Source organism: Adiantum capillus-veneris, chromosome 24, assembly GCF_014529385.1.
Source record: "Adiantum capillus-veneris isolate H3 chromosome 24, ASM1452938v2, whole genome shotgun sequence".
Taxonomy (NCBI): Eukaryota; Viridiplantae; Streptophyta; class Polypodiopsida; order Polypodiales; family Pteridaceae; genus Adiantum; species Adiantum capillus-veneris.
The window spans coordinates 97,004,001-97,028,135 of NC_140954.1; the positions used below are offsets into that span (position 1 = coordinate 97,004,001).

The following is a 24,135-nucleotide window of genomic DNA, read 5'->3' on the forward strand; positions in this document are numbered from 1 at the left end:
CCAAAAAAAAAAAAGCACACACGTGTGTACTCTGTGAGAGAGAGAGAGAGAGAGAGAGAGAGAGAGAGAGAGAGAGAGAGAGAGAGAGAGAGAGAGAGAGCACTGAAGCATTCCAACCAGCTATAATGATGGCGAGCTGGGCCTATCTAGAGTGAGTCTCTCTCTCTCTCTCTCTCTCTCTTTTCTTTCATATAGCGTCATACAAGATCGTGATATCATTCATCATGCCACGATGCACAAGTTGGTAAGATGGAATAAGATCATGACATAAATATGTTATCTAAGTATGTAAGAGTTGCACCCCACTCTTAGCCGTTCCTAGTAAAGGTCGTTAACCATTGGTACCATGAACACATGTAGCGGTTAATGGAATACACGCCCACTTATTAGAGTTGCTTTTTAAAATTTGAAGCATTTTGAATTTTCTAATGACCAATGCTTGTAGGCAGGCCTCGTGATTTTATCATTTGTTTAAAATCGGACAGACATATTGGAAATGTCATAGTTTCCGTGTGCAAGAAGCCTATGCTGGGGATTAAACTCTTTTAACACGTGCCATGTCAGATATAGACGAGAGAGCACTTGACAGGAAAGGGCGCTTCACGAAGGCTCTAATTTTCCCGCGTCGAAACGGGCTTTCTGTGTTGCTGTATCCCGCACACGCAGAAGACAGAAGCCTCGAAGCTTACCAGTACTGCTCGTCACCATGTACATTAAGCAGGTAACGTGCCTTCTTAGCTTAAATTTTTTTGCTCTCTTTGCTGGTACATGTATGTGCTAGATGTTGTCTGGTGTGTTTTTACTCGAAATTTTCTCCCCTATCTTTGCTAGGCAAAATGAAGACTTCACACTGCGTATAATAACTTGTTCTTCTGAGTCTGCTTTTTCATCCCCACACAAGCGCTCTGAAAAGATTTTTTTTTTGCTACTGTGTGTTTGCCAGGTAATAATAGAGGGATTCAAAAGCTACAAAGAACAAGTCGCAACCGAACCTTTTAGTCCCAAGCACAACTGTGTGGGTATGGTCTTAACTAATGATAGCTTTGCGATGTCAGTAACATTAATTTAACTTGCTTTAAGCAATCTGCAAGGATACTTTTTTTGGTACCTCAGCTTGTCAAGCGTCCTTTCTTTTTTGTGATAATCAGCATGGTGAGGCTATGTGCTTTTCTCTCTCCTTTTGTGCCTCAAAATGTAGCCAACAAAAGTTTCATCACCAACACATGGAGCACTCAACGTATGAAAACCTAGTCAATAGTGCTACAAACCAACATAAAAAACAGCCCACGATTTGGAATGCAAAAAGTCACTTAGTAATAAATAAAATGCTAAGAGGTGGTTCATGCGGCAAAACACCTATATGCTGAAATGTGGTGCTGTGCAAGAGAGGGTATGCAACTATGACTGGCTTGGACATGCATGTCTTGTTAGAGGCTCACAAAGTGCAAGGCTAGGTCCTAAGCTTAACTAAGACTAAAGCTAGATTGTAGCAGAAGCATGTCCACATAACGCAAGTGCAGTGCGCATGTGACATTGAAGTGGCATTCTTGGTAGAATTTGATGCCTCATGAACAACGCCTTCTCCTTGTTATGGTCCACACGCATCTCTTGTTCGCAGGGTTGCTCCCGCTCCCTTTGAGTTTCCATCATGCCAAACTCACAGGATGGCGATTGCGAGGATATAGATCCTCTAGCAATTCTTAGGAAGCAGATGGAGGCCTTTTCCACCGACCACGCCTCGATGACTTCTTTGCTGGACCAGACGTAGTCACATACTTCTTTCTAGTTTCAGCGTCTGTCTTCTCCAACACATGCATCAATTGTTGCGGTGGAAGAAAAAGAAGAAACTGAAGCCTTCGTTGAGGTAGATAACCAAGATCTAAAACTTCTTTATAGACTCTTAAACATCGCACAAAAAAAGAAATTGATGTCGAGCTACCTGAACTATACACTGGTAGTTTTGACAAGCGTGTGTTTGACCAATGGTTATTCAAGATGGAGGTCTACTTTTCTAGCACAAATTTGATTGAGACCAAGAAGTGGCATTGACCAGCTATCTTTTGAAGAATACCGCCTTCTTTTGGTGGTGTTGTAGGGTTGCAGATGGGAAAACCACATCCTTATGGGACAAAGTCTAGTGCACAATTCGCAAGGCCTTTGAGCGTGCAAATGCGGATTTCCATGTCCGTTCCTCTTTTTGTCGCCTAAGCCAAATTGGCTTCTTGGCTGTGTACATCTCCAAGCTCCAAAAATTGACTACGGAGATAGACTCTTAGTCGAGCCAAACTTGAGGGATGTTTCTCATAAATTCGACCCTGCCACCTTAGATGGTGCCATCACTTATGTCAGCGTCTTTTAGTCCCAAAGAACAAGTTACAACCGAACCTTTTAGTCCCAAGCACAAATGTGTGGGTATGGTCTTAACTAGTGGTAGTTTTGCGATATTAGTAACATTAATTTAATCAATCTGCAAGGATACTTTTTTTGATACCTCAGCTCGTCCTTATTTATAAGCGTCCTTTCTTTTTTGTTGATAATCAACATGGTGAGGCTATTTGCATTTTTCTCTCCCTTTGTGCCTCAAAATGTAGCCAACAAAAGTATCATCACCAACACATGGAGCACTCAACGTATGAAATACCTAGTCAATAGTGCTACAAACAGTACTCAAGAACCAATGAGAGCAATGAGGCCGACTAGAAACTGGTCAGAGATACTCATAGCGTAGCTGAATGTTAGCCAACTAGGGTAGAGAAGCATAGTTGAATGTTAGCCAGCTAGGGTAGAGAACCATGAGCTGCCCATACTCTGTAGGAATATTTTCGTCCCAGTTGGGAGTCCCTTTGACCATTTTTTCAACAATAGCGAACCCCAAGGCTGACTGCTTTCGATCTGCTTCCTGTTATTTGCACCGATTCCTCAGTCGGTCTGTTTCGTCTTCTATGTTTCCTGACGCTTGATTTTTTGTCTTTGGTGGTGCTGGTGGTAGTCTTTTCTTTTTTCAGGGGGCTGTGGGTGGATGAGGGAATGTATAACCACCCTTGGAGGATGGTATATTTAGCTGGCAAGAGAAGGCATAGAAGATCTCTAAAGGGATTGCCTGAAAGCAGCTGAACTCACCTGACTATGAGGGTGCCAGTGTTGCTGCACATTCTGGCCTGCAATTGCGGGTCATTTAGGGTGATACTATATCACTTGAAAGGCGCTGGAAATGGACTGTATGAGCTAGCGGTTTTGTTAGCATTATAATCCATAGGATAAGATAAAGAAGTACAATGCCACATTTTTTCTTACGTGATGAAAAGATTGTTAAGGAAATTACCGTATTTCAAAAGCTTTTAAAATACCGAGCTGTTTTTATTAGTGCTTTTTGAGAGTTACTTTTTGTATCAGATGTCTCAAGTGGGCTCTCCGAGCAAGTTGTACACTATGCCTGAATTAATGAAATTAAAGAAATGCAGTGGGGTACCTATTGAGGGGCCAATTATGATATTATTTATGGGGGCAACTCTGATGGAGCTCTAGCTCTAATGGATGTAGGACTATATGCATTGGGAAGTACAACCATGATATGCAAAGGGTTAGGCTGCTAGGTAGTGGTGTAGGATGGCATGCATAGGTGGGTAGGGAGTGAAGACCCCTCGCAACATAGCATGAGTGTTTGAGAGTGTCCGAGACATCGAATATTTTGATCTCGAATGTCGGGTGCAACGGAAGGGTTTATGGATTTAGCTCGGATCTAGTACTCTGCAAAAACACAAGGTTACTTAACTTCACTTAAAAAGTACCGAACTGAATTGAACTGAATGAAAGAGAGAGACACGAGAGAGAAAAGAGAGGACATTGAATGTCGGGTCTCAAACCCTCAAGGGCCCCCTTGCTTTGTTTCCAGAGCAAGTACTTTCTTTATTTCTTGCACAATGCTGATACAATGATGCTGATGCTATTGGGTATCGATGCTACTGATGCTGGGTACTACTGAGATATTGAAGGGTACTGCGCTTACTGGGTATTGTGGGTATTGGGGTATTGCGGATACTGATGGGTACTGCGGGTTCTGATGGGTATTGAGATGTATTGAGGGGTATTGCGGGTACTAGTGGATGTGAGGGGTACTGTGGGTATTGATGGGTACTGAAGATCCCCATGCTGAGCTAGGCAAGAGCCAAGCTAGAACACAAGGGGTGCTAGATACTGGGGTATTGTGTCGACGACGACTGATTGCTGAAAAGGCTAACGATGTCGATGGCTAGGATTTGCAACCATGACGAGGCTAGGGGCTGAATTCTGATGGCGATCATCAATAGGCTGAATCGCTGGCTGTTTTGGGCTGAAAACGCTAGTGCTAAAGCTGAAAACGCTAGGTCTTGTTGATGCTAATGGGTACTGATGCTACTGATGCTGGGTACTACTGAGATACTGGAGGGTATTGCGGGTACTGAGGGGTACTGCGGGTGGAAATTTCCTCGATTGAATTGAAACATGTGCTCTTCCATGCGTGTATTGTTAGAGACATGTAGAGAAAGATGAAATGTATGCAGCATTTTGTCCAATGAATGATTGAAACTTATTGCATCTAGATATTTGTCAGAGATCGGTGAGATCTGGATGTGACGACGACCCTGTTGCAAGTACATCAAGAGTTCCAGAAGGATGAGACGGCTGTTAGATTTACACCATTCTGTTGCTTCACATAGGTTTAGGGCACTTCCTTGTACGCCTAGTGTCTCCAGGCTGGCCACCTATAGCATAGGTTGTACCTTGTGCGGTTGACCGAGCCGGCCGTCCACTTGAGTTGGGTACCCACCTTGGGCACTCATAAATATGGGGCCAAGGGGGTACACATTTCATTATCATTTGATCATTGTATGGGTCTTCTGCTCTGGTAGTCAGTGGGGGGTAGATCGCCCCCTCTTTCCTACACCTAGTGCTCTCACGCTTCCGCACACGTGCACTCTCACATGGTATTAGAGCTTCAGGCTCTCCATGTTCTGGGACCAACGTTTCACCATTAGCATGAGGTTCTCCTCTTAAGGGATCAACTCAGCCAGCGTTTTTGCAAAAATTTGCCAGGTTCTCTGCATAAGCAAAGCAAGCGATGGTACGCAATCAAGGACGTTTGCGATTTCAAGAGGGGGGTATGTCATGAGGACGTGGCAACTGCTAACCTTAGTTGGTTTTTTTCTGATGATTTTTGTTTAATTTTTGAGACCCTCTTTTTGAAGTTGCAAATGGGCGGACATTGTATGGCCAGAGTGAAACGGTAGTTTCACACGCAGATGGGAAGTTGGTCGGCACTGGAATTCGAGTAGTAAAAGGGTGTCTAGGCTCAGTTCAAAGTTATTTAGGTCCCCTCGCCGCACTTAATAAGTTGGTGGATACTAGAAAACTAACTCAAATGAGGCACAGTGCCAAGGTGGGGTCACTCAGAGAAAATCACCTAAGAACAGGGCTACATTGTTGAAATGGTGATAAGATTTAGACTTTACACTTCCACAAATCTTTACTTCTTGTCCTTGCTTGAATATGTTCTTCTTAGCACGAATGATGGTTCCTTTTGAAGAGAGATTAAGAGAGGTAGAGACATGTAGAGGGAGAGAGTGTTTGTTCCTCGTCGGATCTATCCTGCACACACGACATGACACAAGCTATACTCACATATAGACAAGCATAGAGCGAACATCAGGCTCACCTCCTAGCCATAGAGCAGATGTGGGCTCACCCTCGAACCTGCAGCTAACAGGCTAGCCTCTACCGCAAGGGCTGGTGTCCCATACCACCAAGCCCACACCAAGCGACTGTGTGGGTAGAGCTGCCAAGGGCCTAGAGTCCAAGTGTGGTGATCACAGAAGATCTCTCACAAATGAGACCTCAATCCTATGTATAGGACTTCTTAACCTCCTTTTTTAACCTCCCTTCAACTAAGGGTGCGGTGCGTTCACACGCATGGTTGGTTCACACTGGCCAAACATATTGTAGGCGCCGATCTTGATGTCCGGGTTGTAAGACTTTTCCTCTTATTTTTAATTGCTGTCCTCAACAATATCCTCAGTGCTAAAACTGGGAAAACGATTCTTCAACGATCTAACCGACTCCCAAGTAGCTTGAGACTCAGGGCGATGCTTCCAGTTGATCAAATATTCGGGGTACGAAGTCTTGCAAGACTTGTGGACCCATTGATCTAGAACCGATTAGGATTCAAATGGAATATAATAGATGGTGTCATCCAAGTTCGGGATTTCCTCAAGAGGAATCACGAAGTCATCCTATCCCAACCGTTCTTTTAGATGGCTCACGTGGAACAGGGGATGAACAGCAATGCCTTGAGGCAAGTCCAACTTGTAAGAAATTGCACTTATCTTCTTTGTGATTTGAAACGGACCACAATAGCGAGAAGATAATTTCGAGCACGGATCGGTTGGGATTGTTTCAGAATCCTTCAGTGCCCTAAGTAACACCCATAGAGTTCGCGGGGGTGTCGATGCTGATTAGCATAAAAAGTGGCACGATCTTGTGCCGTCTTCATGCTCTCTTTTGTGATCTCGAGCATTTCTTGCATACTGTGCAAGAAATCGAAAATCGACGAGTGATCGCATCCTCACCCCCTTGAGTCTGGTGGTTTCGGCTGATAACTGTACATAAGCATAAACAAGCTATAGCGAGTAGCCGATTGTTTAGTACTATTATAAGAAAATTCAATCTGGGGAGATAGCAGTCCCAATCAGATTGATGTCGGGAGACATGCTCGTAGCATATCCTCCACGGTTTGATTGGTGCGTTAAGTTTGTCCATTAGTTTCGGGATGATTTAAGGATGACATGTAGAAATTGCTAGTGAATTTCGAATCACGATCACTCACAATTTCCTCGAGCAAACAATACAATTTGTATAAATGTTCCACAAAGAGCTGAGCTAACTCTTGGTTTTCTACGATGGAACGTATAGGGATAAACCGTGCCATCTTCATAAGTCAATCGACAATGACCCAAATGGCGTCGTGACCACAATTGGTCCACAAAATCCATAGAAATACTTGACCATTTACTATCAAGGATTCGTAGAGGATGTAAGAGCCCAGCACGCTTTAAAAGTGTTCAACTTTGTTGAGCTGACATTACGTGCATTCTCGCACATACTCTTCAACAAAGGCTTTCATGTGTGCCAATAGAAATACTGACCGCCCAAGGCTAAAGTATAGCGTATGCCAGGGTGTCCTGCACTCGGTGCCTCATGACTCTCAAACAAAATTTGCTTGCGGATATTCTCATCAGCGGGCACACAAACTTTGCCTTGCTTGAAAAATAATCTATTCCTAATGGAATACTTGTCCGCTACCTTTCTCTCAATAGCCAGCCCCTGGGCGTTTGGACGCCATAGCTTTCTGGGCTATGCACTCCCTCTTGGACTTGTTGCCATATTTTACCAACGTGACGATCCTTTTGGCAACGCCCTTTGAGAGAAAGAAATCGGTTGAAATTTCAGCAAATGAAAGAGTATTTACCCAAAGATTCTTCTAAGGGCGTCGACTACTATATTGGTAGTGTCCTTACGGTAGCGTATCTCAAAATCGAACTCCTGCTTGAGACCCACCTTGCCTTTCGACCTCGAAGGTTGGGTTGATTTTAGAGATATTTTAAATAGTGGTGGTCCGTCCATACTACGAAGTTGGCACCATAGAGGTAATGAGGCCAATATGAGGATTAGTGGTGCTAATCCTAGAATTAAGACTAAAACTTCATACTTAAAATTAAAGTGAGACTCAAGAGACGAGAATATTGATGTTTGACCGATTGAATGAATTAAAACTGAGTACATTAGGCTCCTTATATAGGAGACGAAGAGTCAAAAATAAAAGGACACGTCTGATGGTGAAGAGACATGACTTTAGATGTAAAGACACATCATGGATGAAGAGCTACAACCATTGGGTGAAAGGGTGTGATCCGTCCTCGAAGGAGTGGCTTTTGGCGAAGAGGCATGTCTCTTGAACGAAGAGTTGTGACCATTCAAGTGTAGGGGTCCTTCTTGGCATGTCACTTCTCGTATCCGCAAGTAGGACTAGATGTTATAATGTAACATAGTCACAATCGTGACATTCCCTCTCATTTAAAATGAGAGCCTCGATTAAAGAAACGACTTCTCATGTTGATAGAATTCTGGAAAAGCATTGAATCTCTGAAAATCTTTAGTCTTTGAGTTATCTGGAACCTTTGTCTTGAAATGTTACTTATTGCGAAACCTTTTTGCTTTGAGTGATAAATCCCATGTCATTGGATCGTTCAAAGATTTTTTAGAGGAATGTGGCTTAATCAGGTTGACTGCAACAAGAGAGTGATCTTCAAAATCCTTCATGTGATGTAAAACTTCTGGTTCAAAATCTTGTAATAACTGCGAAAGATTTGGTGAAGGGGAAATCTTCTCAAGGCATTTTTTGGAGGGGTAACTTCAACGCTACTAATGGTTGGTGGATTGAGACTCCAATAGTCCTCTAATAATGAATCTGAAAATTCTTCAGGATCATCTTCAGAAACTATCACTTCATGACTTGCAATTGGCATATCATCATCCAACAAAGAATCAAAGAAAGCATAATCGTCTTCTGACTCAGAATCTGCAACCGTTACTTTATTTTTATTTGGTAACAAAGTATTTAGAATAGACTTTCAACACTTCAAAACAACGCACAGAGAGAGAGAGAGAGAGAGAGAGAGAGAGAGAGAGAGAGAGAGAGAGAGAGAGAGAGAGAGAGAGAGAGAGAGAGAGAGAGAGAGATGAAATGTAATGTTATATTAACGTCTTCAAAAGGCCAGAGTGACCTATGAGACCAAACTGATACAAAAGTGGTGAATCTGTTACAACGTCTGAAAAGTGTGATAGTGTGAAAATAAATGCGAAAAACCGAATACAAAGTATTAGATAAACTTCTTAGGAGCATTCTGGGTGTCTGGCTAGAATGCTTCTAATCCTTTGTTGTAGTCTCCTCCGGTGAAGTGTGCTTTTGCATCTTGGTCGTGGTCTTCTCGATTTTCTAAGCTCAATTGCCCTATCAATGAGGGTGCCTTTGGTATGAATGTGGGTACTCCTTTGTGCTCGCTGCTGGCCTCTTGCTTCTCCTTCCATTCCTGCTTCTCTCGATCCGAAGAAATCTGTGATCTGCCTCTGAGGTTGTAGTGCTCTTTGTCTTCTCATTAGATTATCCCTGTGCCGATGTAGTTCCAGTAGGTACAGGCCTAAGCACCTTTTGAAACTAATTTGACTATTTTGTTTCTAATTTCTATTTTCTAGAATTAGGACTTTAATAAGAAATGTGCACAAGTTAACTAATAAGTTAAGGAATCACAGATCTGTAAGAAAAACCATCAGGAAGCAGACAACTCTGGTGTGTCATATGATGGGTGACAAGAAGCACCGTGAAGGAGTTGGCTTGTTAGTTCGGTGGGAGAAGACCAGGTAATGGTGGTCCCTGATGAGTCACAAGATGGGTGATAGGTTCATCGGTAAGGGGACACACTAAGGGTCTAAGGAGGAAATCCGAACTGAGTAAGAAAATACGCGTAGAACGCAAGCACAAGAATAAAGATGGGTTCAATGAAGCTTTTTACGAAAAGCAGGAACAATCGCGGGAAGGCAGACGCTTTCCCGCGAGGAATCTATGTTTGCATTGCATTCGTGCATGTGGTTGCATCCAGGGACGCCTGGGAAGTGTTGTTAAATGCATTGGTTTTAACTTATAAGGTTTTTGGGCAGGTTCAGACCAATTTTAAAATATGCCGGCCGCCCACTTAATAAGTGGGCAGCCACTTAGAAGATAAAGCAACAAAACCAGCCAGCGAATTCTCTCTCCCTATTTCGGGTTAAAATTATTTAAAAAAAAAAAAAAAAACGGCCGCGATCTCTACTCGAGCAGTTATTCGTGCCGTGGCCAGGGAGCTATAAAAGCACCACATGCCCTCCCTCACTCACGGGAGGTACCAACATCAGCAAGAGAAGACTCTGCCGCAAGAGATCGCGAGACTACGAAGCACGGAAGTCGCTTTTCCCGCGCAAGAGCGACAGGTTTCTATTGTGGATTCGCCATACGAATTGTTGTCGCGTGTTTGTGTGGTTTGTTTTGCAGGAATCTCTCGTCTTACGGGGAGGCCCTTCACGGGAAGTACGGCTTCACGCCTAAGTCCCTTACGGGAAAGTACGGCTTTGTGCCTAAGTCCCTTACGGGAAGGAACGGCCTTGTGCCCAAGCCCTTTACGGGAAAGCATGACCTTCGGGTCTAAGATTACAGAACGGAGGGGTTTTCTCGGGTTCTCGTGCTTGTATACGAATTCTCCCTGAATAAAAGAATACTCTTAATGGGGGGGGGGACCAGCCCATCTTCTGGTCCCCAATACTGTGTCGATCTTCTCCCTTCTCTCATGTTTGCAAAGTATTATAATTTTCAGATTTTCTAAGTGCTCGTGTACGCTCCCATTTTGTGACAGTGGTATCAGAGCGTGGTCTCCTCTCTTTCTCCGTAAAGGAGGACGACTCTGGGAAGATACGGGAAGAAGCCATGACAAGCCAAGAGAGAAGTAAGCAGGCGGAAACCTAAGTCCTGCAAGAAAAGCTGGCAGAGTTGGAATTTTCTTTTTCTCTCTGCAAGAAGGCGACACAAGACTTGGGATTCTCTGAGAAGGCGACAAGAGCATGATGCTCAAGAAACTAGAGAATCTGAGAAGCGGAATGCTCAAGATACTTCAGAACCCAGAAGATATCCATGAACATCAATCGAGAACCATAGCCAAGAAATCCCGTCATTTCGGGAAGGATATGAAGAAGGTCTCTAGACCTAGGAACACTCCAGTCAAGCTTGATACTTTTGACGGAAGGGAAGATGTCCTGAAAGCTACTGCTTTTATTCGACAGTTTGAAGTTGCCTTTGCAAACGGCAATTTCTGAGAAGTGTCGAAGGTGAGGCATGTGACCAAACACCTCCAGGGGATTGCAAGTACTTGGTGGTATACCAAAGCTCTGCAAGGAACTTACAACAACAATTCAAGGCTGAGTTCTCCGACAAATTTTTTTTCCTCTACGCTTTGAGGAGGGCATTCAAGAAGATTGGGATTGGTTTGCCCAATAGGAACACGAGCGAGTCAAAGCAAGTAGTGGTTCACTCTTGCCAAGGTAGGTCCATTCTTGATCCTCTCTGAGGAAGGAAAGATGAACAAATTTAACGAAGGACTTTTGCCCAAATTTTGTAAACCCATCTGCAAGATACTTTGCAGCAGATGGTGGAGTCAGCAATAAAAGCTGAAAGTGTACACCTTGATGTACATAAAATACAATCCCCGCAGTGGGATGAGAACCATTGAACACAGAAACAACGAATTTTTGTTACCTCTCCTCGAAGGATACATTGCTATCTAGAGAAAGTTTGGAGTAACAGAACTCAATCTAACTCCTGAATTTTTGACCCTCAAACTTTAAGTGAGAGGGCAGATCTTTGATCAAAGTTAAATCTTTGAGGAACTCATAAAATGCGTATTGCTTTTATGCACGACATATGCACGTGTCTAACCAGGACAATCACTCTCGAGTGTTGAGTCAGAACATTGTTTTATACGATGAATTGCTTTGCTTAACCATCCGGAAGGCCCATGATTGATCTGGTATCCGGTAGTTCTCCAACAAATTGCCTGCTAGTGCGGGTAGGAAATTATGAAGGAACCATTCTGAGCTTTCAAGCAAAGAACAACTTTTATCAAGCTTAAGTACCTTACAAACCAACACTCCCTACCCGGTAAGGGAAGACCAATCTTTGCAAGGAAGAGATGCTGCTGCAGATTTCAGCCGTAAAGAAGACGTTGCCGGTGATGCCCATGGCTGCCCCCAGTGTACCAGATGTCGTCAAGACCCAGTGCGCGAGTTCCCTCGCGAAGAAGTGCCTACGGAGCGTGTTTTCATCGCAACAAGCTGCTGTTTTTCTCTGTTTTCAGCCCATAAACGTCGTAGACGGGGCTGATTTACGAGAAGGAACCCGAGAACACACCTCTTTTGTGTGTAGGATTGGAAGAGAGGATTTTCTATGCAGAGATCTCTTCCGGGGAATTGCTTTTTCGAGAACCGAGTTGCGTTACGAGCGTCGTGACTTTGAAGGTACGATTTTTATGTTATGATCTCTAAGTATTTGATTGCAGGTGTACTTCCTCTTCGTGAGGGAGTAGGAGCAGAGGAAGGCATGAGCCTCTGCAGGATAAAAGTGCTCTGAGGAACTAGAGCTAGATCAGCCCAAGGGTTTCGTACCCAAGTTCGGGAAGCAGATCCACGGATTTAAGAGAGGTAGACTCTCAAGATGTGATCCGGAAGTTGAAATTCCTAAGGAAAGGACTTCGTGTCCAAGAAAGCGGAGTTACTCTGCAGGAACAGGACTCTGGAAACAGAGTCGGAAAAGCGTTGCAGGGATGCCATGCCCTGAGTAGGACGGCAGAAAGGAAGGAACCATTCCGAGATTCCAAGCAAAGAAAAGCTTTCATTAAGCTTGAATACTCTTTAAGCCCACACCCCCTACCCGGTCAGGGAGGACATGGTAGTGCTTTTCGCACAAATGAATGAACACTCTACTATGAGAGAAGGAACAAGCGACGACTACGGCTTGTGCTCGAGGAATCCAAGGATTGAAATCCTAGTTATTTAATGAGCGGGTTTTGCTCTAAGATCGAGCCAAGGGATCGTCAAGTTGAGCGTCTTCGCTCTAAGGATCTTACGAAGGGAAGGTAATTTCCCAGGTTCACCAAAACTCTAACACAACTTAAGAATTATGTACACCTTTGGGTACATGGATAACACACGAAGATGCAGACCTATGCCAAGGAATTGGACGAGAGTTTGTTATACTCTCTTGAGCGCCTTTTTATGTGCAAGGATATTCCGACACGAGAGTTAGATGTGTTCGGTAGAAGGATTCTCTACAGAGAAGAGGTTTTCTGATGGTCGTTGATTATTGAGTACGCTATGTGCTTTTATTATTACAGTAGCAACTTTTGGTTGCGGTATATGTTTCTCCATGAGCAGGTCAAGTAGCATTACACGCTGCTGGAATAAGTTCGAACTATTATGTTCGTAAGAGTAAAATTTGCCAACCATTTTAAAATGGTAAGAATTACCTTAACCACATATGGGAGAACATCCTTGAGATCCAAAGCGGGTTCACCCTTAAGTGGGCCAAGTTTGAACTTATGTTCACAGAATGGTATGGCTAGAATTTTATGTGCCTAAGATTTTGCGAGGAATCCTAGATGCTTGCAAGGATGGCCTCTGCAAGGAAGAGACGCTAGTAGGCGTCACGAGAACACTGCTAGTGGTAATAACTTACAGGAGGAAAAGATTGGAAGGAAGTACCGCTGTGCACAAGGAATCTTCGGATTGGAACCGCTCGCCTACGTTGAGCGATGGCCCGAAACAAGAACCTTCTTTAAGGTGATCGAAGACCTTGTTTGTGAAGGAAGATATCGAAATTAATACTCTTATGATTTGGGCATTCCCTATGTGGGAGGACACAAGAGGTTTAATATCCTCTGGACTAACAGCGCAGGATTATGCGCAAGGACAGATGCCTAGATTGATTTCTAGGAGGATTATTCTTCTCGGGATTGAGAAGGTGGAATTGAGTTAACAGATTCTCTGATAAGGAAACTTCCAATCTGTTGGAAAGACGCGAATGACAAGTTCTTACATGGCTCGTAAGTTTGATGAATGGTGAAGGATATCCTCGAGGTACTAGAGGAAGGACATGAACCGGTAAGGTAAGTATTGAATTCTTGAATTTTATTTAAATTAATTTTTAAGCTCTCTTTTGAGAAAGGACTAGCTCAACTCACCATTGAGTAAGATTTGGAATCTTTCCGGTTTCTCCCCGGCAGTTCAGTTGGACCTCTACAGTTGAGGACAATTGTTTATAAGTGAGAGGGATGAAACTAATTTGACTATTTTGTTTCTAATTTCTATTTTCTAGAATTAGGACTTTAATAAGAAATGTGCACAAGTTAACTAATAAGTTAAGGAATCACAGATCTGTAAGAAAAACCATCAGGAAGCAGACAACTCTGGTGTGTCATATGATGGGTGACAAGAAGCACCGTGAAGGAGTTGGCTTGTTAGTTCGGTGGGAGAAGACCAGGTAATGGTGGTCCCTGATGAGTCACAAGATGGGTGATAGGTTCATCGGTAAGGGGACACACTAAGGGTCTAAGGAGGAAATCCGAACTGAGTAAGAAAATACGCGTAGAACGCAAGCACAAGAATAAAGATGGGTTCAATGAAGCTTTTTACGAAAAGCAGGAACAATCGCGGGAAGGCAGACGCTTTCCCGCGAGGAATCTATGTTTGCATTGCATTCGTGCATGTGGTTGCATCCAGGGACGCCTGGGAAGTGTTGTTAAATGCATTGGTTTTAACTTATAAGGTTTTTGGGCAGGTTCAGACCAATTTTAAAATATGCCGGCCGCCCACTTAATAAGTGGGCAGCCACTTAGAAGATAAAGCAACAAAACCAGCCAGCGAATTCTCTCTCCCTATTTCGGGTTAAAATTATTTAAAAAAAAAAAAAAAAAAAAAAACGGCCGCGATCTCTACGCGAGCAGTTATTCGTGCCGTGGCCAGGGAGCTATAAAAGCACCACATGCCCTCACTCACGGGAGGTACCAACATCAGCAAGAGAAGACTTTGCCGCAATAGATCGCGAGACTACGAAGCACGGAAGTGGCTTTTTCCGCGCAAGGGCGACAGGTATCTATTGTGGATTCGCCATACGAATTGTTGTCGCGTGTTTGTGTGGTTTGTTTTGCAGGAATCTCTCGTCTTACGGGGAGGCCCTTCACGGGAAGTACGGCTTCACGCCTAAGTCCCTTACGGGAAAGTACGGCTTCACGCCTAAGTCCCTTACGGGAAGCTTTGTGCCTAAGTCCCTTACGGGAAGGAACGGCCTTGTGCCCAAGCCCTTTACGAGAAAGCACGACCTTCGGGTCTAAGATTACAGAACAGAGGGGTTTCCTCGGGTTCTCGTGCTTGTATACGAATTCTCCCTGAATAAAAGAATACTTTTAACGGGGGGGGGACCAGCCCATCTTCTGGTCCCCAATACTGTGTCGATCTTCTCCCTTCTCTCGTGTTTGTAAAGTATTATAATTTTCAGATTTTCTAAGTGCTCGTGTACGCTCCCGTTTTGTGACACCTTTGATCTTTGTATTGCATGACTCTATCTAGAGGTCCAAAGCCTTCTTTAAATAGGCAATGGAAACGCCCACGTATCTCATAGTATACGGTGCAATGACATATGTAGTGTAATTCTGTCTCCCGCTCCATTCCGCATAACTTGCAAATTCTGCTCTCAGGTGGGATTCCCCTATATCTGCCAAATTCAATTTCCAGCTGGTGTGAGGATGTACGAATCTGACCAATTGCACATCTCAAACCATGAGACAGGTGGGTATCCATGTAGCTCGGGCGAATCACAAAACCATCTTCAGATAGCTGGAGAGAGAGAGAGAGAGAGAGAGAGAGAGAGAGAGAGAGAGAGAGAGAGAGAGAGAGAGAGAGAGAGAGAGAGAGAGAGAGAGAGTGAGTCACGTGCACATCTAACCCTATGTGTACGTGGACAAGCTACTTCATGACAAGGGTTCACTTCAGTTAGCTTAGGAAGTATTCTGGCACTTTTGTGAGTCTGTTTGCAGACCGTGCTTGCCAGGCACTTAGAATAGATGCATATCCTGTGGTTGCACACAGCATGATCATCAGCATTACCATTAGATTCCATCATGAGCATTTTACAGTGCAAAAAACCTATTTTCCCTATTTTTGCCATTTTTCACTTATTATTTTTAAGTGACTTTTGTTGGGAAATTGGGTAGGGTAATTTGAATCGGCAAGTATATAAGAAAACCTAGCGCTAGCACTTTCTGGCAGAAGAGGCAGGAGACCACCGTCAAAGTGCACCTTCTCAGCAAGACCCGGCATAAGACTCAGCGTTTTCAATCTACCAAGATCAGCCAACGTTTTTCATTTGCATTGCAGATCAGCCAGCGTTTTGCATTTGCAGATCCAACCTGGTGACAACAGGACATAGTAGGAGCCTAGCGTTTTTGCTGCAGACCTCAGAACTGGCCTAGCGTTTTTGGATCATATTTTCAGCCTAGTGTTTTTGCAGATTTCCGGCGTGAAGACCTTATCTGCATCAGCGTTTTCAGTTTTCAACGTCTAGACTCCGCCTCGCAAGTCCCAAACCTCGCAGCTCTCACCTTTCCACAACAGATCCTCGTCTCACGGTTAGATCAGCCAAAGTTTGCAGATTCAGGCTAGAAAATGCAGATTTCAGCATGTGCGTTGTCGTCACCGACATAGAGTCAGAATCCAGTAGATACAAGATTTGCAGATTTCAGCCCTTATCGTTTTCAGTTTTCAGCCCATCTCGTCGTCGTCCTCATTGTCGGCAAGTCCATTGCATTGTAGAGATTTGTGCAATCAATAGTAGACCGCTCTCGCCATAGAGAGTGGGGCCTTTGGAGGAGGGTTTGACAACATTCTGCTGTCGTATTCTTCTCTCTTTATCTCTCAGTCTCAGCACCTTCATTCACAGTGTTTATCCACTTGTTTGTGATCATTTACACTCTCTTATCCACTTCCGTAAGTAAAAGGAACCTTGAGCACAGTTCGGAGCACTCATCTTGAGCAAAGTTCAACATTCACTTCCGTTGCACCTTACACACACACACACACACACACACACACACACACATAGAGAGAGAGAGAGAGAGAGAGAGAGAGAGAGAGAGAGAGAGAGAGAGAGAGAGAGAGAGAGAGAGAGAGAGAGAGAGAGAGAGAGAGAGAGAAAGAAAGATTTTTAACGTCTATGTCAGGCCGAAATCGGCCTATGAGACAAATCAAATGTACATGGTGTGTATGTCATCCGTCTATCGGAAAGACAAATGAAACAAAACTGATACAAAACTGAACTGAATGTAGGTAGTGGAGTATCTGAGGAGGGATGGAGCTCTATCTCTAGGGGTATATGCATGTCTATATGCTCAAGGTAGTACAATCATGAGAATGCATCAAGCTATCTAGCTCCATCCTGTACTAATGGGGGGATGTAAGATGTGGTACATGGGCGGGTCTGGTGCCAAGGCTACCCGGATGAAAGCTGTCGGGTCGGCCCTCATCTGAGCCACTCGCTCCTTAGTGGCACGGCGCTCCCGGGCTCGGATCTCCTCGATTTGTCGGTGGTGGGAGCTCGCGCCCCTGTAGCCTGTGACTCGTGGTCGTTGTCTAGCTCGGCTCACCTCCGCCTGTGGGAGTGTCACTCCCCTCTGAGTGTCTGGTGAGGGAGGGGCGGCAATCCTCTGAAAGAAGTCTGTGAGCTGCGACTGTCTCCCCTCTGTCTGTGTAGCTGTGTGTGGCTGTAGTAGTGTGTCCCGATGGCTCTGTATCTCTAGTAAGAAACGTCCGAGCTGTCTTTGATATATATATATATATATATATATATATATATATATATATATATATATATATATATATATATATATATATATATATATATATATATAGAGAGAGAGAGAGAGAGAGAGAGAGAGAGAGAGAGAGAGAGAGAGAGAGAGAGAGAGAGAGAGAGAGAGAGAGAGAGAGAGAGAGAGATGATGAAATGAAATGAAATGATATATTAACGTCTTCAAAAGACCAAAATGACCTATGAGACCAATTCGTTACAAACTACATGTCTGAGTACAAAAAAAGAGATACTAAAATGAATCTAGAAGTGCTACTAGCTGGAACTGGGTGGGGTATGTGTGATCATTGATACAATGGGTGATGATTCCATCCTCAATGCTCATCTGTACTCTAGATGTCGATATGGCTCGAATCCTCTGATGTAGTCTCCATCGGTGCTGTGAAGCTCCTTGTCTTAGTCGTGGGCTTCTCTATCCACCTTCACCTGGAAGAGTGTCAGAGAATGAGGCCTTCGCTCATATTTAAAGGACCTTGGCCTCTCAAAAGCAATTACATGAAAAACATCAAACTCTAAAAGCACAAAAGCTACTAGTGCGTTTTGTGAAAATCCGTACAACTACCACATCATCAATATAAAACGCGGAAATCCGTATAGGTGCCATGTCAGCATGCCAACGCAAATTTTGGGCGTCCATATTAGCTTGCCACATCATCAGCTCTACGCAAGTGGGTCATGCTTTGTTTAATCTCTTTAAGTCACTTGGGCCCCATCAAACGGTGTCCCATAAGTTGGTGGGAACTCTTCTTTTAAAATAGGCCACTCGGCAAGACTTTGCAAGTTGGTACAACTTCTTCTACTCCTTCTAAGGTTCAGGCCCCTTGGCCGAGATCCGTAGGTTGGCTCTGTTCTTCAGTGGCTTGACACGTTAGCAGTTTATGACAAGCATGATGTGTCTCTGTGTAAAGCTAATTGTCTGGAGGACTCAAGTGAAAGGATTCTAGGTACTAATCCTTCATTGATGTACTTAAACTTATGATTAAGACTTAAGAAACTTGAACTTGACTCAGAAGACTCTGTGTTTGATTGATTGATTGAATGATTGAAAACTGAGTACAATATGCTCCTTATATAGGAGACGAAGAGACATTAGTGAAAAGGCATGTCTTTTGGTGAAGAGACACGACTTTAGACGTAAAGACACATCCTTTCAATGAAGAGCTGTAACCATTGGGCAAAGAGTCGCACCCGTAGAGCGAAGGGGTGCGACCAGTCGTCGAACAAGTGTGGTTTTTGGCGAAGAGGCACGTCTCTTGAGCGAAGGGTCGTGACCGCCCAGGGTAGTTGTAGAAACTTCGAGAGAAGGAAATGTATTGTTGTAGTGCTTCTGCATCCAAAGCTCTTTCTGTTAAGTCCCAAATCAAGGCACTGTTATTGACCATGACTATTTTGCCAAACTGTCATATCTACAACTTGATAAGTGCCTTTGTCAAAGTTATTTGTACTTCGAGCTTTGTCCATTAAAAGATTGAATCTATATCTGCTTCGAGTGAAATTATTGCCAAACTATCATATCTGCAACTTGATAAGTGCCTTTGTCAAAGTTATTTGTAACTTCGAGCTTTGTCCATTAAAAGATTGAATCTATATCTGCTTCGAGTGAAATTATTGGTAAACTGACTTGAGTTTTCTGTTGAGTGATGACCACTGGTTGGAAATCTTTAAGGTATTCCATTGGTTTGTCTTAGACCTTTGAATGATCCTCTTGCACAAGGAAAGGATTGATAAATCTTCAACTTTACTACCATTAGACAAGAAAGACTTAAATGTAGGGCAAGGCTCGTGAGGGGGAACTTGTCCAGCGTCGCGACAGTGACGATCGAGTACTCGACTAGGGTCGGATATATGTGCCACTAAGTAAGCCCATCTTGATAGCGCTGATGATCCTTTGGAAGCTTTATATTGTTGCTGTTGACGATTCTCATAAGAAGTTGGTTGCTTAGCACCGTAACATTTCCAAGAATATTCATGTTGAGACTTTCGTTGCTCGCACGAAATTACTTTGTGTCTAGTTGGTCTCTGAGAAACCATGCTTTGGGTGAGAAAATTTGAGTTCTGAAGCCTTCGATTTGAGTGGTTCTTTTGTTACCATATACATGTGGTAGTGATGTGTGTAAACACACTAGGACCGCCGGGGCATTTTTTCCCTCTTTAGGAGGGTTTTCCCCCCCGTGCATTGTATATACGCCCATCACTCTAGGGCTATCTATCTTTCCATTGCACACTAAGTAACACACTCTCTATTGTGTGCCTTGAGCTTCCTTCGTCTTCTGCAAGGTGTGTGTTTCTCTGCAACCCCAATTCCAACAATTGGTATCAGAGGAGGTTGCGTCCTCTGGGGCTTAGTCGCCAGCTGCTCCAGTACACGTCTGCTCACTTTCTTCGATTTCAGTGAGCTTTGGCGAGTGTTCGCAGGTCGACAAATATTTCGGGAATAGCTCGTAGAGCTTGGTCTGCTCAGATTTTCGATTTGGGCTCACTTCGGCCTCCGTTTTCACTACATACAGTACTGCACAGGCTATTTCGTCATTTTGTGCAGAATTTCTGTCAGTGCCGTTTTCTGCATGACAGGTGTCTTACAGTCTTCTACGGTTTGTGCTATATAGCACGTGTTGTTCCCGCTCCGTTTCTCCTATTTTCGGGGAGTTTTCACATCAGGTGTAGCATTTACCATGGCTGACAACAACAACACAAATGTGTTCAAGATGTTTGCTGCTAAGGATAGGTTGGATGGGGACAACTACCCTATGTGGACTTATATGATGCAACATGTTCTTGTGTCAAAGGGCGTCTGGAACATTGTGCAGGGCATTGATGTACGTCCTGGTTCTGAGGATGTAGGCAATGTTGAGGATGTTGCAGGTCTTGCTGCAAGGATTGCTGCTGTTAGAGTTGTTTTGCCTACGATAGAACAAGCTCGTTGGGATGTAAAGGATGCGCAGGCTCATGCATTGATTGCGTTGTCTGTGAAGCGTACCATTGTTCCTCACATCCGCTCAACAAAATCTACAAAACAGGCTTGGGATATTCTAGCAGGTTTTTATGCAAGCCGTAATGAGTCTAAAATTGCTTTGCTGCGTAAAGAGCTGGAGTCGAAGATTATGCATGAGGAAGATGATATGGACACTTTCCTTGCTAGTGTCAAGGATATCAATGAGAAACTCATTTTTGCAGGTGAAGTCATTTCAGACAGTTCCCTAGTGCAGACTGTTCTTGATGCCTTACTAGATTCTTACCAGACTTTTGCTAGTACTTGGAGACTTATGACCCAAGGAAGACCTGAAGTTGCCAGGTTTGATGCATTATGCACATTGCTATTGGAAGAGTCACCTTCCAGAAAAAACAGGACTAGACAGCGTGCAGTTGAACAGGCTTTTATTGCTTCTCAAAGAAAGGGTGGTAACAGCAATGCAGCCACTTCTTATGGTTATGCTGCGAGTGGCAAAAATTTTGTTCCTAATGCTTCTGCTGGCAGCAATTCGTCTGGAAATTCTGGTGATAAGGGCAAAAAGAAGATGCGTTGCCATTATTGTAAAGCTAATGATCACTTGATCAAGTCGTGTCCTAAGTTGAAGGCTAAAGAGGCTAAGAAGAAAGACGGTGGTTCCATTGCAAATGCTGGTTCCACTACAAATGCAGCCATTGTTGAGTCTTCTCTGAAAGGAGACTGTAATGCTGATGTTGATGCAGAATGGGCTTTTAGCGCAGAGTGCACTTACAATCCTGCTGTCCATGATGCATGCTTGTCAGTTGCTGTAGATTCACATGTGGTATTTTGACAGTGTGCTACAAAGCACATTACCTCACATCGTGAATTGTTTACCTCTCTCGAGTCTGTCCCTCATGGGAATTCAACCACTTGTGCCAACAACGCCTCTTATCTAGTTTAGGGAGTTGGAAAGATTGTGCTCACTGTTGCTAATGGCAGCTCCTTCACACTTGTTGATGCACTTTATGTACCTGGGATCAAGAAGAATCTCTTGTCTGTATCCGCACTTGCTAGACTTGGACTTGTAGTCAAATTTGTGGATGACAGATGTACAGTTCATGCTCTCAGTTTTGGTGATGAAATTGTTGCATCTGGCCTTTTGTGCCGTGGGTTGTATAAGCTCACTTTGTATGACAAGTGTGGACAAAATTTTGCAAATGCTGTTGCAGATTCAAGAGCTATTTCAGATGCAAAACTTTGGCATGCACGTTTTGGTCATCTAAATTTTGTCAGTTTGTTGCATTTGCAGAAATCTGATATGGTTGCTTCTTTGCCGCCTCTTGAAGCACCTGTCAAACATGTTTGTGAAGGCAGTAGTTTGGGTAAGATGCATCCTTCTAAGTTTCCAAAGGATGGTTCAGTTCGGGCCACATGCAGGTTGTAGCTTGTGCATAGTGATGTTTGTGGACCCATGCAAACTCCGTCCTTGGGTAATTACTTGTACTTCATGACTTTCATTGATGATTACTCCAGGCATGCATGGGTATTTCCGCTTAAAGCGAAGTCCGAAGTTTTTATGTGCTTCAAACAATTTCTGGCTATGGCTGAAAATGTCTCGAAATGTACTATGGGCACCCTCCGTTCCGATCGAGGGGGAGAGTATATGTCTCATGAATTTAATGCATTTCTGGCTAGTTGTGGGATAAAACACCAATGTACAGTGCCTTATACACCTCAGCAAAATGGTGTTGCTGAGAGGAAAAATAGGTCACTGACGGAAATGGCACGATGTATGGTCAAAAGTCAAGCTTTGCCGCATTCTTTTTGGCTTGAGGCCATCATGTGTGCCACTTATGTACTAAACAGGTGTCCTACGAAAGCTTTGCAGTCTACTACTCCATATGAAGCATGGCATGATAGAAAGCCTCCTATTGAGCACATGCGTGTTTTTGGCATATGCTTTGGTGCCGCAAGTGCAGCGCAGAAAATTGGATGATAAGGTTGTCAAATGTATTTTTGTTGGTTATAGTGTTGAAAGCAAAGGTTACAGGTTGTATCATCCGCAAACAAAACGTATTCTGGTTTCTTGGGATGTAGTGTTTGTGGAAGATTCTGTTCAGCCCTTGCTGTCATGTACTAGAGACAATAATGTAAGCTCACAGGACATTTATGACACTTTGTTGCCTCTTTTCAGTGGTGGAAATAAGAATGTAAGTTCCAATGAGGCAAATGTACAGCCTGTGAGGGTTTCTGAAAATGTTCTAGATCAGCCTATTACTGATGCAGATGTACATGATGTACTTGATGAGGAAAGGGCTGAAAATGAGCAGGCTAGAGGTATGCCAAAATGTCTGGTGCACACTTTCCGTGACAGTAAATTGGATGCACCTTTGTCTAGCCGTACTCGTTTAGGCTCTCGCCATGCATCTTATGCATCAGATTGTTATGCTTTGGCTGTGTCTAGCTTACATGATGTTGAGGAGCCTCTGTCTTTTGATGAAGCACAGAATTCAGAAAATTGGATGGCTGCCATGCAATCAGAATATGATGCACTCATAGAAAATGACACATGGACTTTATGTGATTTGCCTCCTGGCAAAAAGGCCATTGGTATGAAGTGGGTTTACAAGTTGAAACGCAAGCCGGATGGTGAGATTGATCGCCATAAGGCTCGACTTGTTGCAAAGGGTTATGCACAGGAAAAAGGCATAGACTATGAAGAGACTTTTGCTCCCACTTGTCGTATGACTACCGTGCGTTTTCTATGTGCATTGGCAACTCATTTTGGTTGGGATGTACATCAATTAGACATTGTTACTACTTTCTTGAATGGTGACATATTTGAGGAAGTTTATGTAACGCAGCCTCGTGGTTTTGTCATAAAAGGACAAGAGGACAAAGTGTGTAGATGTAAGAAAGCTTTGTATGGGTTGAAGCAATCTCCTCGTGCTTGGTATGAGAAAGCTGACACTCATTTGGTCAAACGAGGCTTTCGTAACAGTCCAACAGAAAGCACATTGTATGTAAAGCATGAGGATGATGTACTTCTCATTGTGGTTCTTTATGTCGATGATTTGCTGATAACTGGACCAAATTAGAGACATATTGTTGAATTTAAGGCTGATTTGAATGCTACTTTCAAGATGAAAGATTTGGGGTTGTTGCATCGTTACTTGGGTATACAGTTTAAGCAGTGTGATGGTGGTATTGCCTTGTGTCAGAAAAGTTACATAGAGACATTGCTATGTAAGTTTGGACTTGAGGATTGCAAACCTATTGCCACTCTCATGGAAACAGGTTTGAAGTTGAGTCTACATGATGCTGGTGATCCTGTTGATGTCACTCTTTACCAAACTGCTGTTGGCTGCCTCATTTATGTATGCAACACGAGGCCAGATATTCAGTTTGCAGTCTCATAGGTCAGCAGATTTATGCATAGCCCAGGGTCTAAGCATTGGCAGGTTGTCAAGAGGATTTTCCGCTACCTTAGTGGCACTTTACATCTTGGCTTGTTTTATCCCAAGGGAGAATCATTGCCGCCAAACTTACATGCTTTTTTGGAGTGAGATTGGGTTGGTTGTTTTGACACGCGAGTGTCCACAAGTGGTTTTTGTTTCATGCTTGGCAGTTCATGTATATCATGGTTGAGCAAGAAGCAACCTACTGTGGCCACTTC

At 43.6% G+C, this 24,135-nt stretch overlaps 1 protein-coding gene across 1 annotated transcript in view; it reads left to right on the plus strand.

Annotated features, from left to right (window-relative positions):
* Positions 1-536: 536 nt before the first annotated feature.
* Positions 537-24,135, plus strand: part of TTN7 (Structural maintenance of chromosomes (SMC) family protein) — a 74,824-nt gene continuing 51,225 nt past the window's right edge. Inside the window, exons 1-2 of the mRNA XM_086498654.1 lie at positions 537-721; positions 944-1,019. Of these exons, the coding sequence (XP_086354780.1) occupies positions 707-721; positions 944-1,019 (91 nt within the window). The 5' untranslated portion in view covers positions 537-706. The remainder of the gene's footprint in view (positions 722-943; positions 1,020-24,135) is intronic.